At 42.7% G+C, this 16,922-nt stretch overlaps 1 protein-coding gene across 9 annotated transcripts in view; it reads left to right on the top strand.

The window, feature by feature from the left end:
• ZNF185 (zinc finger protein 185 with LIM domain) overlaps positions 1–14,433 on the top strand; it is a 68,596-nt gene extending 54,163 nt beyond the window's left edge. For 7 of the 9 annotated variants that reach the window (XM_082207548.1, XM_082207545.1, XM_082207546.1 and 4 more), the window contains 8 exons: positions 2,722–2,976; positions 4,207–4,305; positions 4,692–4,778; positions 6,417–6,485; positions 7,894–7,974; positions 8,463–8,565; positions 9,192–9,290; positions 11,370–14,433. In XM_082207548.1, the coding sequence (XP_082063674.1) occupies positions 2,722–2,976; positions 4,207–4,305; positions 4,692–4,778; positions 6,417–6,485; positions 7,894–7,974; positions 8,463–8,565; positions 9,192–9,290 (793 nt within the window). In that variant the 3' untranslated portion in view covers positions 11,370–14,433. The remainder of the gene's footprint in view (positions 1–2,721; positions 2,977–4,206; positions 4,306–4,691; positions 4,779–6,416; positions 6,486–7,893; positions 7,975–8,462; positions 8,566–9,191; positions 9,291–11,369) is intronic. The other 2 variants (XM_082207550.1, XM_082207551.1) reach the window with 2 other exon arrangements.
• The last annotated feature ends 2,489 nt before the right edge of the window (positions 14,434–16,922 follow it).

Here is a 16,922-nt window from a genome sequence, read left to right as displayed (position 1 = left end):
GGTGAGCCCTGTTAGATCAGGTCAAAGGCCCATCTAGTCTAGTTCTTACAGTGGCCAACCAGATGCCTGTGGGAATTACGCAAGTGGGATATGAATGCAATAGCACTCTGCCCACCTGAGCTTCCCAGCAACTGGTATTCAGAGGAGCAGTGGAGGGAGAACATCACCATTGTGGCCAGCAGGTACAGATAATCTTAACCTCTTTTAAAACCATTGAGTATTATTTACATTTCTACTACAGCAGGACTTACAGCAGGGAACCTATGACCCTCTAGTTGTTGTTAGATTACAGTTCCCATCACCCCCGGTCATTGGCCATGCTGACTGGGGCTGATGGAAGTTGGAATCCAGCAACACTCGGAGAGCCACAGGTTCCCCATCCCTGTTGTAAAAATATCATCCCCCCACCACCAGTGCACAGTAGGGTTGCCATTTCCACCTCCCTGCCTCTTATCCTGTTCTTTAAGAGCATCCTGCCATGAGAAAACAAAGCAAACAAAACTCTTTCTCCATTGTTTTATTGTTCCGCATGCACCTACTTGGTTTCTATGTCTGAGGCTGCTGTGAAATGGACAGGAGTAGGGCAGGGGCCAAGAAAAGGCAGGTAATGTGAGAGTCTCAGTTAATTAGTAAATTTACATAATGGGTCGCTGCTGCTGCTGCTGCTGCAAGCTTCTGATAGATTTTATCTCTCCACTGAAGAGGATGAATACTTGGATGAATAATTTTTATAACTTAGCCCACAACACTTCCCTAGCTGTGCATCCATAGAAGACAGCAAGCAGGAATTGCGTGCTCAGTGCACACCCTCTCACGAGTTACGTCAGCATGCAAAATTGTGGTTTATGCTGACGGCATGTTAAATTTGATGGGTTATTTCACCACAAACAGAGAAATGCCACATGCTGAGTATAAGCAACAGGAAGAGGTAGTAGAGCATCTGCTTTGCATGCAGAAGGTTCCACCGCTCTAGCAGTGAAGAGAGATGTTTTCAGGGCCTTCTCGAAAACCTGTGCCAAAGGGGGGCATGCATAAGTCATTCAGAAGGGAGTTCCGTGACTCTCTGTTGCACACATCAGCCTCATCAGCCATTCCAGTAGGCACACAAGTGGGGCCTTCAGTGCAGATCTTAGTGTACGGGCAAGGTCATGATGGTTAGGACAGTGAAACAAATATTCACCTGCTATGACTTCAGTTCAGTTGCCTCTTGTCTTTTCCATGTTTGGCAAAAGAGAAAGCAGTTGCTTCACTTTTTTCCCTTGTTATATGAAAGCTGCAAATCATTAATCTTCATCTTTCTAGATTCAGAATCTTGAATTCTTGAGTCCCTTCCCAAACATTCTGGCAGTTGATCTCATTTGTTCCTGTCTTGTTCCTGTGAATCCATTTAAATTTGTTTGTGTTATGAATTTTACACCTTTCTTAAAGCGGCAATCAAAACTGGGTGTAGTATTCGTATTTTTCAACTTGCCTGTCCTGTGGAACTGTGCTGTGGAACAAGTTTCTCTTGTTGCGTTATTTTCTTCTGGCATATTTACATAGTTGGGTCTTCTCATTTTATATTACTTCTTTGCTGCCAATCGTTTTTAAACCTAATCCTATTCTTCTTATTGTTTACAGTCCTCAGTTTTGTGGTACTAGCTAATTTGACAAACACGCTGACAGAAGAGGTTAATGAGAAATCGGAACATCACCTAATCTTAGACCGGCAATAAGCATATTGTGACCTATTGTGTGTTTTGTTAATCTGTTAGAAACCAAAACACAGGTCAGATTTTCAGTCAGAACGAGAGGAGGATATTAACTTCTTCATATGTTGTGTAGGACTGTGCCAAGGCCTTTATTTAGAATGTGAAATATCATGTTTATGGTGCATTATTTACCTTTCTACAGTCTTTTCATCCATCTTCCACTGAGTTCTCCAAATAGATGCTGGTAACTCTGAAAGTTCCTCATCTAGTTCTTTCAGCATCCATGGGTATACCTTTGCATCCTGCTGATCTGAATTTATTTCAAATAGCCAAATATTCCAGAATGGCAATCTGGTTTAGAAAAAAACCAAAACATGTCTACTGAACAAACTTCATTAGATTTGATATTTTGGCTATTTGTTTTTATTCTCATTAAGCTTTCATCATTCTTTAGCTCCAAATCCAGCTAAAGTTAGTCCCAACAGTTCCATTAAAAGCAAGGGGGATTCGTTGGGACTAACTTGTTCTATTTTTTCTATAGGATTTAGCTGATCTGGTGGCTTAAAAAAAACGGTGGTGCAGTTTATCTTTCTGGCACTTTCCCTTATTTTTCAGACTGGTTAAAATTTCCTATCTTTATCACTTGGATGTGAGATCTATTGATTTCTGCTTTGGATTGCTGCCTTCTTTGTCCTTGACTCTTCCTCCTCCTCCTCAGCAATAAAATAGTTTGCAATTTTGCAAACTATTTCACATTGTTAGCACCACCAGATGTTGTGGGCTTCCTTTTCCTCCAGCTGCTTTCCATCTGGATAAATTTATCCACCGTTATATGCCAGGACTTGCAAACCATCTTGCTGTCCCCTCAGCTTTGGACAGAGGAGACAACATTCTTTCTTGTAAATCAAACATGGTGCTGAGATTCTCCATGTTTTATGGATTAACAACTCCAATAGTTAATCATGGCAGATAGGCAACAGAGTCATCCTCTGAGAGATCTTGCTATGATGACAATTAGGATTTCTTTCAGTCTCTCCAGGGGGGTTATTTTGGGCATGTCAGAGACAAGTCATAAGATGCCAACCTATATGGACAACCCCAGTGTGTTGGAGAGAGGTCACAGGAGATCGTCATATCTGGATTGCCAACCCAACAATACCATCAGATCAGAGACTAGGCATGGGATGTCATCATATCTGAGCAACCAGCCATCCAATGCCAGAAAGTTGGAGATCAGTCATGAGATAACATCATACCTGAACAACCAAGCATTCAACAGTGGAAGGTAAAGAGGCTTTGAACAGTCCAAAAGACCTAAGTAAGAAATCCATAGAGAACAGTAGAGTGAAAGCTGTGTGGGAATTGGACCTGAGAATCTTATAACCTGGCTCAGATCAGTTGGATTCTTGTCTGTATAGTAAAAAGAGTCTTCAGAAGTCAGTGGAAGCAGTAACTTATGAATCATCACAACCACATAACATGATAGAGGCAGGATATGCAAGAACACCAGTGGTGATGGCTTCAGAATAGTAGGGAGGAAAAATCAGCTCTCAGTTGCCATGGATAGCATTATCGCAATAGGCATCACCATTATCCTAACCTTGCTGATCCCATGCTTGTGTGCAATCCTGTTCAACCCTCTGCGAGCAAAACAGTGGTTTAGCTGAACTTCTTCTTATCCCTGCAGCATGCTTGTCCTGCAGAACATTTTGAAATATGTGGCTGACGTAGTTACTTCTCATGCCAGAATTCTATGCACTAATAGCAAACTCATTCTTCAAGTATCCATCTTTGTCCATCCAAAATGGTACAGTCTGTGTACAAGACAGAGAACGTAAGAATAGCTCAGCTGGGTGAAGCCAATGGCCCATCTAGTCCACTCTGGTCTTACACTGGCGCATCAGATGTCTGTGGGAAGCCCACAAGCAAGGCCTGAGGGCAGTAGCCATCATTGTTAGTTCTAGGCTTGAGGGAACATCAAGGTTTATAGAAGTACAATAAATCCTCTAATGTAGGAGTGAGGTAATCCAAAATGGGCAAATGGGGACTTAGCATGTTCAGTGATCATGGAATACTGGATGGTTTGTTAGGGGAAAAGAACGGGAAATTGTGAGAGTGGGAAGTAGTGTCCTGGAAAAGGACATGGCTGGCTTCCAGGAGCATTATGCAGTGCCATATTTTGTTGGTGGTGACTATTATCAGAGAAACATGTTCACGAACTGAGCTTAATGTGCTTTAGAAGCACAAAGCGAAAGGCAAAGCATATTTTACTGGAACAACTAAAGGTTAATCCAAAAGGAACAGGGGCATCTGCATAATGAATAAAAATGTATATGTATGGATCAAAACAAGGGCCTTAATTTCTTTAAAATGTAGGAATGGGTGTTTTTAATAATGCACATGTACTTTGATAGCTCTCTTTGGTTATTTAGAGACAACCCATAAAAGGTGTCATCTCATTTGTTCTTACATTTCTTGCTGTTTTGCTAACACTGATATATCTGTTTCTTCCCAGTATGTCCTACTACCCCTTCAGAGATGGCCCAATAATTGGCTCCCCAAGGAGCCACAGGGTGCCTTTCTATAAGGACATCTGTGACACAGATATCAGAAGGTAAAGATGAGGTGGTTAAACAGGTTGTTATTCACCCATAACAACCTGCCAAAGCTTTAAATTTATGGTTGCTGGCACAGATATTTGGCCCTAGTTTGTTCATAGTGCTGGGAACTGTATCTCCATGAGGTTCCCTGTATCTACAGTTCCCAGGATTCTTTGTGGGAAGCCATGTGCTTTAAATTTATGTTGTGGAGGTGACCGGTGCTGATGTTTCTTGGACTCTCTACACCTAGCCCTTGTACCAAACATTCATTAATGGCTGCTCAGGCAATGAGGGGATACAGCAGGGATGCCACTCTGAATGTCTACCCTTCTCTAACACATGTCCCTGAGCTGACATCTAATTAGATGTGCTGCTTATCTAATTTCCTTTCCCTTGACAGGAATTCAGATGAGAGGGCTGCGGCAGCTTCCTCTCGGCTTAAGAATCCTTCGGTCTCTGGTTATGACTCAGACCCCACCACATCAAGGTAAAAAGTGGAGGTCAAGAGGAAGCTAGTTTTCATGGCTACTCACTCCCACAAGTCATTGTACACTGCCTGTGACATTAATACAGTGACAGAACTGCTTAGTGGTTCCCAGAATGTGGCCTTCATTTCAGCACTTCCAGAATCTCGCCTTCATCTCTATGTTCTAAGGAGATCAGGATATTATACAAGTTCCCCTTTCTCCTACACTGATTTGGCACTACAACCCTGTCAGGGAGATTAGACTGAGGACTCAGCTACTTTGGTAAAGAGTCCCATTTTTCACCAATGGGATTTCCCTGTATGAAGTCTACAACGTGTTTAATTGAATCACTTTTTTGATGTGTCTAGATCCAGCCTGAGAGAGGTCATGGCTAGCCCAGAGTCACCTGAGAAGGGCTCATGAGGAGCTTGCACTGGCTATCTTCACCCTTCAAACAGCCCTCCACCAGCCATAATATGGCACTGTGGAGGAGTCCAGCATGCATGAGTCTATGTGGTGCAGAGGTTAGAGTACTGGACTGAGATCCGGGAGATCGGGGTTCAAATCCCTACTCACCCTTGAAACTCACTGGGTGGACTTCAGCCAGCCACATCCTCTCAACCTAACCTAGCTCACAGGGTAGTTGTGAGGACAAAATGGGGAGAAACATGTATGCCACCTTGAGTTCCTTGGAGGAGAGGCAGGCTATAGGTTTAACAACAGTAGTAATAATAGTAGTAGTAGTAGTAGTAGTAGTAGTAGTAGTATTCATCGGTAGCCATATATGGCCCCTTTGCACTGCCACCAAACGTACAGCAAGGCTGCTGCATGCATCATCAGCAAGGACAGGCAAGGGTTATTCATTTCAACCTCATGTGCCTTTCACACATGCTTTCAAACCATGAGGGGATTCATTGGAACACCCCTCTAGTGACCTTCATGGCTTAGCTAGGGATCTGAATGTGGCTGTTCCTGCTCCTTGTTTGGCACTCTCTAAACCAGTGGTGTCCAAACTTTTTTCAAAGAGGGCCAGATTTGATGAAATGAAGGGCCATGGGGGCCAACCAAAGTTGTTGACCTTTTTTTTGGATTGAAGTTGGAAATTGTTGAGCTTTTTTTAGGATTTTACCCCAAGAAATACTACCACAGGGGCCGGATTAACACAACCAGCAGGCTAGATTAGGTCACCAAAATGGACTTTGGACATGCCTGCTCGAAACACTATACATCACAGACTCTTATACTGTCTTATCTGAAGTAAACTTTGTTATTCTACTTCTACAAATATTTATACTCCACTTCCGCCTTGAGGTGGTTTACAGATGGAACCCGCCCCCCTGCTAAAACATAGAAAAAAATATCATTAAAAACAATTAAAAATGGATAGAAATAATATAATATAGATAGATAGATGATAGATAGACAGATGATTGACTGATAGATGATAGATAGATAGATAGATGATAGATTAGATAGATGATAGATGAGATAGATGATAGATAGATGATAGATGATATAGATAGATGATAGATATTGTTGTTTAGTCGTTTAGTCGTGTCCGACTCTTCGTGACCCCATGGACCAGAGCATGCCAGGCATGCGTAGATAGACAGATGTATAAAACAACCTGTTCAAAATCTGTTTCTTGCCATTTTTAGCAAAGGCCTTCTCTTCGTGAAGCAATCAGTCAACAGCACGGAGTTGTCATCCTCACCACGTTACAATAGGTAAGGGAACGAAATATGGAGTGGATGGGTGCATCTATGATTGCCTCTGCAGCATGTAAACCTATATCATTTTTATGTATGGATAAATCTGTGTGTAAAACGTTTTGCTAGTTTGTCTTTGGCTACTTTGGCTCTGATGACCCAAAAAATGGTCCCACACATGCAGAAGATGCCTCAGATAGCTCCCCCAAATTTGATGATGTAGTAGATGAGAAAAGGCATGGATATAGGAGGGGATGAAGCAAAGAGTTGCTTTGGAGAGCTAGCATCTATGTGGGAAATCAGAAATATCTCTGACTTCCCCTGGATGTTTCCAAATTAGAGCCTTCCTTGGAATTACCATCCTTTGTTCACTCACTTTCAGCAGAGCATCTAGACAATATCAGTGTTAGGCCATTGCAGACCAGTGCTTTCTGTATTGTTCACCAGTGCTTTTTCAGTTCTGATTTATGATATTTTATGTTTGGGTGCAATAAGATGCAAGCCTTATTGCACTAACCCAGCCAGCGTCAACAGGAAAAGTTGCTGTTGAGGCTTTAGGGGGCTCCTTTGCCTTTAATTAAAGGTTCCCGGTTTGCCAGTCTTTATCCTATCCTGGGAGACTAGAAATGAATTACCCTTGAAAAGCTTCTCTTAATTGGCTCAGTGTCCTGTCCTACAGGGGGACAGCTTTAAATAATGACTTCCACTCTTGTTCCCTTTTCTTTCCTATTTAGTAAAATAGTAGGACACTGAAGAATTAAGAAAGGCTATTGCATGAGGCAGTTAGTAATCTTTCTGCTGTGGTCAACAGAGAATTTCCAACAGGAAACCTTTTTATTAATGTTAGAGGGACCTTTCACTGAAGGTGGCTATATTTGTGAGTAAACATTATAGAACAGCATTGCAATAAAGGTTGCGTGGGATATCCATTTTAATTCAAAATGGAAAAGCCTCCAGGACATTGGGTACTCCAGCATAAAAGCAACCTCTCTCAGCCTGCCATAATCTCTCAGTGTTGCTCCTTGCAATCTATAAATATTTGTGTATTTAAATGATCCTCCTTGTATGCAATTTGATTGCAAAGTCACTTGAGTAACACAGATAGGGTCCAGAGAGAGAGAAAATCCTGATCACACTTTAATGAGGAAAACTGAACGAAAACAGGCTATACTTTAAGGAAAAAAGAACAGAGAGGTTTGTACATAGCAGGCAGACATTCAACCAAGCCTACAGAGGAAAAGCTCCCTCAGAACTACACAGCCAATCAGGGCATGTGCTACCTCAGCAAATATCATGCCATTCTGCCTACTTGCTAAGTAACACCTCCACCTGTCCCCCTTCTTGGTTTAACACTAAAATAATTAACCCTTAAGTTGTACATGTAATGTTGTACATGTAATGATCTATTCTTACCTTCATCCCCCAGTCGCAGCCTGGCTGATTTGTCTGAACTGGAGAGGACAAGCTATAGCAGTGCCAGCTTTCTGAATAGCAGCCCCCCGAAAAGGTAGGACCGTTTGTCAACCTGGAAAGCTTCATTATAACAAATAATTACAATGTCCAAGAGATAATTCCTACAAAGGGACAACATTACATACTTTGGAACTAAGGGGCAATTTTTTAAAAAGGTTTTGATATAAGGAGCCTATTGGGTTGCTCACACAAAGTTATTTCCCTCTTTTTTCCTCATGCATTTTTTTCTTCTTTCTTTCACTAGATTTAGATTTTTAAAAAACTTTTGCACAAAATTGGAAAAGCAGGAAATCTGGGGAAACGCAAGATGTTGTTTAGATGTAGAGGCTATAAGTTCCATGGCCTTGGGTAGGGAAGGCAAGAAAAAATACAGCATTGTGGACAACTGAGCATCATATCTCCTGATGTTTGTTTTTGTTCATTTAAATCAGTCAAGAGCAGTGACACTTGATGGGCAAGTTGGTGGTGGTTAACCCATTCCCCTTATATGCATTCCTAAGTCCTCCTCCTCCTTTACTTCAGGCCAACTGAAGACATCTGCACTTATTGTGGCCGTGAGATCCGCAACTGTGCTAAGATAACTATTGAGAACCTCAGAATCTGCTGCCATGAGTACTGCTTCCGGGTAGGTCCCTCTTTTTGCCACAAGTCATGCGTATCTATATGGCAAGGGGGAAAATGGGGAGGTTATATCATTTGGGAACCACCTCACACTTATTAATCGGAAACCTTTGGAAACAATAGTACACAAGTATCAAGATGCCTTATTTCATCACACCAAGACCAGGCCCAAAAGTAGGGTATTGGTTACACAATTTATTATCTTCTATGAGTCCCTGGGCTCTGTCAGTATCTGGTACAGTTTGGCAGCCCCAGACAGAAGAGAAGGACGAGGAAGGAGAAAGAGCAGCTGGAAGTTGAAAGCTCGGCAACCGGGGTGGAGGAGAGAGAAGGGAGGACCTTCCTGTGTAAGATGGGGAAGCAGATCTTCCAGCTGTCTCCACCATCCCTCCTGCAGATGGTAATTCAAGGAAATTTAGCATTCGGTGTGTTTCAGAATCTTCACAAGATTCTTTCTGTTCTTTGTGTGGCTGTATAACTGATGTGCAATATTTGAAAATATTAAGATGTGTGAATAAATATCTTCTTTTGTATGCTGCCACCCTACCAGTGTGGGATTCTTCTGTATAGATCCTTCTTCTTTTTTTTGCATATTTCAATTGCAGCTATTTCTTCTTTCTCTCTCCACAGTGTGGGATTTGTCACAAGCCAATGGGAGATCTCCTGGATAAAATCTTCATTCACCGGGACATTGTCCACTGTGATAAGTGCTACGAGAGGCTCTTCTAAGTGAGTGGGTCCTTTCCTCTGAAGCATTAAAATGAGATGGAGAGGTAGAGGACAGGAGGAGGGAAATACAGTAGTATAGTATACAGCATTGATCTTCAACCTTGGTTCCCTTGATAATGTTGGACTATAACTCCCATCATCCCTTTCCATTGGCTAATCTGGCTGGGGCCGGTAGGAGTTGGAGCATCTGGAATGAGACCCATGGTTGAAAAAACACTGAGGCAGAGGCTAAATACCGAAACAGAAATAGTGCTGATTATATCTACCTATCTATAACTTTTAACTAGTGCTGTACACACGTGGTCTGTATTGGAATTTTCCACCCTATCTACAGGCAGAGTAATTTAGGGGACATTTCACTGAATTTCATTAGGAGAAGGAAAAATTGTCCAACGGTTTCTTTCCCTTCTTCTTTTTATTCAAAGTTTTTTTTTGAAATTTGCAGGGAGGATACATCCCACCCTGCAAAAAAACCCAAAAACAAAACAAAACAAAAACCAATCACCCCCCAGGATACAGTAAATTCTCCAACAGTTTCTTACAGAGCAGACCTCACTGTAAGTGGTAGCAATAGCACAGCTTCTCCCTCCTGCAAACACACACCCATGGCTTAGCAGCAGCAGGATCAACTGTATTGGCAGTCAGGTCACCATTTCGCACCCTTCACAGTGCCCTGGCCTTAGCTGCATTTTGAAGCATTGTGGGAATTAAATGGCAGCCAACACACACACACATACACACACGTTTTAAAAAATGGAGTAAAAATGGCAGAATATTATTTTTTGTGTGAGGTGGGTGCGGGAATGGGAATTTTCTTTTCTTTTCTCTTTTCGCCTCAGCTTAACTTTAAATTCAGTGGGTTGTTTTACTTGGGAATGGCTTTGTGAAGTTAATGGACCTAAGTCAGTCATAGCCATTCATTTCAATGGGCCTACTCTTAGTATGATTAACATTGGATACATTCCCTGTCCCTGACATCAGCAACATAGGGATAATAATGTCCTGCATTGTCGGATGTTACAGGTAAGGAATGCGAGATACTTTCAACACTGTTAAGGCATTCCAGGAATGCTAATGATATGTTTTGTCGTTGTCATTGTAACTGCTGTAATTATGTACTAATAATATGCTTGGCACCGATGATGCAGGCACAGTGCGGCTGCGATTCATAATGTAGCTGGATCTGGATCACATAAACTACTTATTACTAGTCCCTTTCCTTCAGGGAAATCAGGATAGTATACGTGATCCTTTTCTCTCTTGCCCATTTTATCCTCAGGTGAGGTGAATTAAGCTGAGTGTATGTAACTGGGCCATAGTCACCCAGTAAGCTCCATGGCTGAGTGGAAGGATTTGAACCCTGGTCTCGCCAGTCTTTGTCTGCCCTGCTAATATCTCCTCCCTCCAGGAGGTAGGGCCATAGCTCACTGGTAGCTCACATTGCAGTTAGAAGGTCCAGGTTCAATCCTCAGCATCTCTAGGTAGGACTGGGAATGTCTCCCTGCCTGAAACCTTGGAGAGCCATTGCTAGCCAAGGGGGACAATACTGAGAGCTCAGCCATGCTTCCACTTCTTACATGCCTGAAAAAGCATTGCCCTACTCCTTCCCCAGGGAAAACTCACTCTGTAGTGCTGAATCAGAGTAAACGTCAATGCAGAGGAAACACAAATTTGATCCAGCTAAACGCTAAAAAGCTGTTTTCCCTGGGGGAAAGCAGTGGAAGAAGAGGAAGTGTGGATGAGGCCTGAGTTAGATGGACTAACTGTCTAACTCAGGATAAGGCAGCTTCCCTCATTCCTATGGCTGCTCTGTTGTAGCAGCCAATATGGTTGTCAGTCTCTCTCTCCCCCCCCCCCCCATCTTTGGCTATTGACTGGCAGCAGCAGCAGCAACTCAATTCTGCAGTAGTTGCCTGTATGCGGTGGTATATTGTCACTGTGCTGTTTTGCACCACTTGCTGCTGCTGCTTCTCCTCCTCCTCCTCCTCCTCCTCCTTCTTTTGCAGAGTGCCACTGCTTTGCTGTGTATATTGCCTAACCAGTTCATTATCGTCCATTCATTCTCCAATTTTCTCTTAGATTTCCATCGGCTGGAAGAGCCTAACCGAAGAGAAGACCGTAGCCCACGTGGGCCAGGATGATTTGACTGCCTTCTGACCAGCAAACATCTGTTCTTCCTCTGCTCTTACGTTACTCTTCTTTAGCCACCTTTTCCTAGGGAAAGCAATTCACACTCACTCATTTAATTTTACTACCCAGTAACAGGCAGGCAGGGAGGTCCAAAATAGGAACAAAAAGCCAGTGTCACCAGTCAAAGAAAAGAGTGTTGGGAAATTATAAACTGCTGAGCACCTCCAGATCATTTGTCTTTGAGAAGATTTGTTGGGACACATTTCATTCAGATAAACTCGTCCAAGTGCTAAACTGAATGAGATGCAGAGGGGGAGACATTGTCCCTATCTTCCAGAGACAGCTCTTATTTTCTGGTATTAATCTCTTTAAAAATCCTGTCTCTGGTGGCTAAGTTATACAATGTTACACCAGGCAATTGTCATTCTGCATGTTCCAATGCATTTTCCAATCAGTACTGGGGGGTGGTGGCAGGTTATTTTTTTTTGGGGGGTAGAGGATAGGAAGCAAGTTTGTTGCACGAGAGAGCTGAATCATATTTAATTGTGCTGCCTGAATTTGCTGATTTGTGATTGAATTCCACCTGAAAATAGTGACAGTCTGAAAACATCCTCTGTTTTGATTTTGGGGTGCTTTTAAACAAAATCAACATGGAGACGTGCACAGCTGGGAGGGTGGCCATATGTCCAAGAATGCAACTTTCTGTTTGAAGGACTGTCTGATCCAAGCTTAAAGGAAAAGTACTATAAGAAGGCAGATCTGCAGAAACCTTGAAGTAGCCCATCAACAGCACCTTGACAGCAGAACTGAGCAGGCACAGGTCACACCGTCTACCCCAATAGGCTATAATATTTCTATTATATTAATTCTTTCTAAATTTCTAGCTAGACATACAAATGAGCATGTGCAAATTGTATGCAAATCTGTGGCCTGTTCTTTTTGTGCATTTCCTCTTTTGGAGCTATGTGGAACTGGCCACCCTTGACACATACGGAATGGGTGTAGCTCAGTTCAAACATGCCTTATATGCATAACGTTGAACTCTGTCATTTCCAGGTGTTTTGTTTTTAAAGGATCATGAACAGCAGGTGATTGATAACATATCCCAAGATCCTGGACAAATACTGTCATGCAACACAGATATTTACTGAACTAAGAGGACCCATGTCCCCATTCATTATAGGACAGCTTCAAATATCCAGTAGCTTTTCTTCCATTCCACCAAAATTGCTTGTCTGGAAATGTTGCTGAATGTGTTTGAGTTGCATTGTAGCTAATCTGTAAATGCCCTCAGTTCTGTTGTGGGTTTCAATATGCTTAAGCTTTTTCTTCTTTTTTAAATACAAACTGCTCAACAGGTTATTCACAGGGTAAATGCATACAGATGTACAGCTGGCAGGCCTACACAATAGTGCATAATAGTGACTGCATGAAAGGCGTTCCCTTGTGTCATCATTTTTGGTGTGAGAATAGGGTTGTGTCCACATGAGTGTCCTTATTTGACTTGTGAAATATTGGGAGATGCAGTGGTATAGTTAGGTAATTTTAGATCAGGGTCACTGAAGTGTTGTCTTTGGATGTGAAAGTGCCTTTGATTCACCTGGGCCCACAAAGACTCTTAAGGTCCCCACTCGCTGCCTCCATCATCATGAAGTAGTGCGGGTGGTTGTCTTTCTCTCTCTCTGAAAGTACGTAGAATTGAAGGAGGAAGTGAGAAGATTGTTGATATTTGGGGATAAACTGACCAGAATGGGTGTCATTCATGGCAGTTACTAAAAAAATCCATATAGTAATGTGGATTTTTATTTTATTTTTTACAAGAGACATTGGGGTAGGAGTTGGAGAATAGTGTGAGGGGTGTGTGCCTGCCTGGTTGAGAGGCCTCCAGTAGAATATTAATGTTTGCTGTGGCTGCTAATTAATAAGACCACCCATCTTAACTCAAGATATTAAACTTATTACAGCACCTAAAAATAGTGGTGACCGTTTTAGACTCTAGACTTAATAGTCTTCACATGGGGGGCTTTTTAGATGGTAATGTCTGTTCCTTCACTTCAGAGAGTGGTTGGTCATTTTCCCTGCTGAGTGAGACCCTCTATCTCTGCCCAAAAGTACTGTCAAGCACCAGGGTGTTTTGGCTGGCTCATTACAACATTATGAAGCAAATATGCTGGGGCTCATCCACACTCCCTTTTGTGCCTCATTTCTAGGCACAGGTCTGGTCTTTCCAGGTCCAGGTAATTTATTTCCTCCCGGCACTTTCCCCAGGAAAACCTGGCAATCAGATTTTCCAGATTGCTGTTTGCTCTAATTCAGTAGTAAAACACACATTTTCCTGGGGAAAGCATTGGGACAAAACAAAAACATAACTGCTTTGACACAGAGCTGGAAAACCCAGACCTGTGTCCGGAAAGCGTGGAGCACAGGTAAATGTTTATGACTTTTTCTCCTAAACTACTTTTTTCCTCTTGATTTTGAGCCTCAGGCTATAGCTACTTAACTCTTGCAGAAATTTAAGGCAAAACTCTTGCAGAGTTTTCAGCAAACCTTTGCATGGTGAATTGCTGTATTCATTAAACCTTTCATGTTCAAGTTTCAAGACATTAGATTTTTCCTTTACATGCCCCTCATATGTTTTAAAGATATGCCTCCAGTTAAAATACCTGCTGCTCCTGAAAATTACCAATTCTTAGTACACAAGCATGCAATAAAACCTTGTGACTTGGGCAAGATCTTTTGTTAGAAGTCCATGGTCAATATTTAACTTCTAGGCTGACTTCTTTTTCTGCAGGCTTTAGAGCACACATTTTTATCAAGCAACAAGCAAGATTTCAGAAGCTGTTTAACTGATTGCTTTATTTCCTCAATGACACTTACCGCTGCAAGCTGCTTTGGGAAGGGAGATATAGGTCATATAGATGTTTCGCTTCGTTGTCCTTGCCAACCTATTTTCTTTGAACCAAAAGTTTAATCTCTACATAACAGTTCTTCTAATAAATATTATGTGCAGAAAGCTGACTTGAGTTCTTAATTGTCTGTGTGATATATTTCCTGGTGTTCCAGAGCCAAAAAGGTCCTACACAGCATTCATCATCAACCTTCGGTCCCCAGATTTTGTTGGTCTATAACTCCCACCACCCATTACTTTTGGCTAAGCTGACTGAGACTGATAGGAGTTACAACATCTGGACTGAGACCCAAGATTAAAGTGCACTGATCTAAAAAGTTCACACTGTGGGACAGAGGAGACTACTGGTTTCCAGAGGAAAAGCACATTTCTCATTCTTGTGGCTCCTGAGAACTCTGGAAATGTGTTATTTTAAAGATGTGGCAGCTAAGGGAAATTTGCAAAACTGCACAAAATGGAGAAAGAGGGTAGATTTATGTCTCACACCATTGTCTCTATCTGTCTCCCTTTGCCATTAAATTGATTAGTCCTAGATTTAGGAATGGGGGGGAGTCCTTTGCACAACACATGATTCACTTAGGCCACAAGATGGGAAACAGGGCATAGTTCAGTGGTAGAGCACCTGGCCTGCATGCAAGAAGTCCCAGGTTTAGTCCCTGGCATCTCTAAGCAGGGCTGGGAGAGACTCATGCCTGGAACCCTGCAGAGCATAATAACACAAAGCCTGCTGGATCAGACCAAAGACCCATCTAGTCTAGCAACCTGTTCTCACAGCAGTCAACACCAGATACCTTTGAAAAGCCCACAAGCAGTACACGAGTGCAACAGCTCTCTACCCTCCTGCAGTTTCTACTGCCAGTAAATCTAGACTAGGAAGAGCCAAGATGGTGCCCTCCAGATGTTTTAGACTACAACCTGCAACATGCCTGACCACTGGCTAAACTGGCTGGGGCTTACTTGCCCAGCCGCAACACAACAGCCCTGCAGTACTGTCAGTTGAATCATACTCTGGTAGATGTTGCCACCCACTTTTTCTTTTGGTCGCCTACAGCCCCAGAACCAAAGGGGGGAAACTGGGGATGCACCAAATCAATTAATTTAACAAATTGCTGAGGAGTTCACCCTGTACACTTTGATTCAACCTACACACAAACTGCTTGGGGGCAGGCATGGGGAGTTTCCAGCTGTTTTATCCCACTTGGAGATCAAAGCAGCTTGCATTCTTCCAAACATCTGAAAACCCAGGGATTGAGACCAACACATCCTGTTTTTCCCAGATGGTTCTCTTATAAATTGAGTAAAGGCAGCAGCCCCCACACCTCAAGTCTCTTCCCAGATCTCAGAAGGATGTGCTGGTCTCTTAAAAAGTAGGGGGAAAGCAAGCAAAGGGGCAAAATAGAATACAGTATGCAATAAATCAGAGCACTGTGGAATTAAAACTAGACAGCTTAACCTATTAACTACGATACTTTTAGTCTACTTATGAATAGATTGCAAGGATGGTCAGCTTCCTGGTATGAAAATCCTGGTCTGGACCCTAATGGTAGGAGGGAAAACAGCTGCAGTAGCCCTCTCCTGCTTGTGACCTCCAGCAACTTAGAAGTATCATATATCTGTCATGGCTAGTAACCACTGATAACTTTATTCTCCAGGATTTTGCCTTAACCCCTTTTAAAGCTGGCACTCGAGGCTGGCCAGCATAGGAACACAGGAAACTGTCTTATACTGAGTCAATATTATACTGCTTTATACTGAGCCATCTTCAAATATCTTAAGGGCTTTCTGATAGTAACAGCTGTTTAGACAGTGGAACGGTCTCCCTCGGGAGGTAGTGGACTCTCTTTCATGGATGTAGCTTGGGGGGCAAGGGGGCAGCTGCCCCCATCAAGTAAAACAATAGAAATACTTAACTAACTGACCAATCACATTGGTTCTACCCCCCTAACGAAAGTCCTGCCCCCCCAAACTGGCTGTGCCCATGCTCTCTTTCCTTATAGGTATTTAAGCAAAGGGGGAATGGTCATCTGTCAGGCATACTTTAGTTGAGATGCCTGCATTGCAGGGGGGGGGGTGTTGGACTAGATTACCCTTGGGGTATCTTCCAACTCAATGATTCTATGTGCTCTTTTAGGGAGAGATTGTGTCCCCTCTTTTTCAGTGCAGACTAGCTCATCTGGGAGTCTTCTCCTTTCCAACCCACCCTGCTATGTCACGCAAAAGAGCAACCGATTCAAGTGGCATGCATCTTGATGGCAAACGGAGTAAGACTTTGGAATAATGAAAACAGTTAGCACAGGCAGAACTGCATCTAGCTCAGTATTGCCAGTATCACTTCACAAGATTTCAGATGGGTCTCTTTGAGCCCTCACCTGGCATCCTTGGTTAGTTACCATGGGCACAGCTGCCCCCCCATCAAATAAAACAATAGAAATACTTAACTGAACAATCATGTTGGTTCTGCCCCCCCAAACCAAGTCCTGCGCCCCCGCAACAAAAATCCTGGCTATGTCCATGGTAGCGACAAGTGTCCTGGTAGAGCAAACTGCTGACGCCTGCCATGGGAAACAAGAAGGCTGGATCCAGCCACCATTTAA

The sequence above is a fragment of the Podarcis vaucheri genome (genome assembly GCF_965113315.1).
Source record: "Podarcis vaucheri genome assembly, chromosome: Z".
NCBI lineage: Eukaryota > Metazoa > Chordata > Lepidosauria > Squamata > Lacertidae > Podarcis > Podarcis vaucheri.
This window is presented reverse-complemented; position numbering and strand designations above follow the sequence as displayed.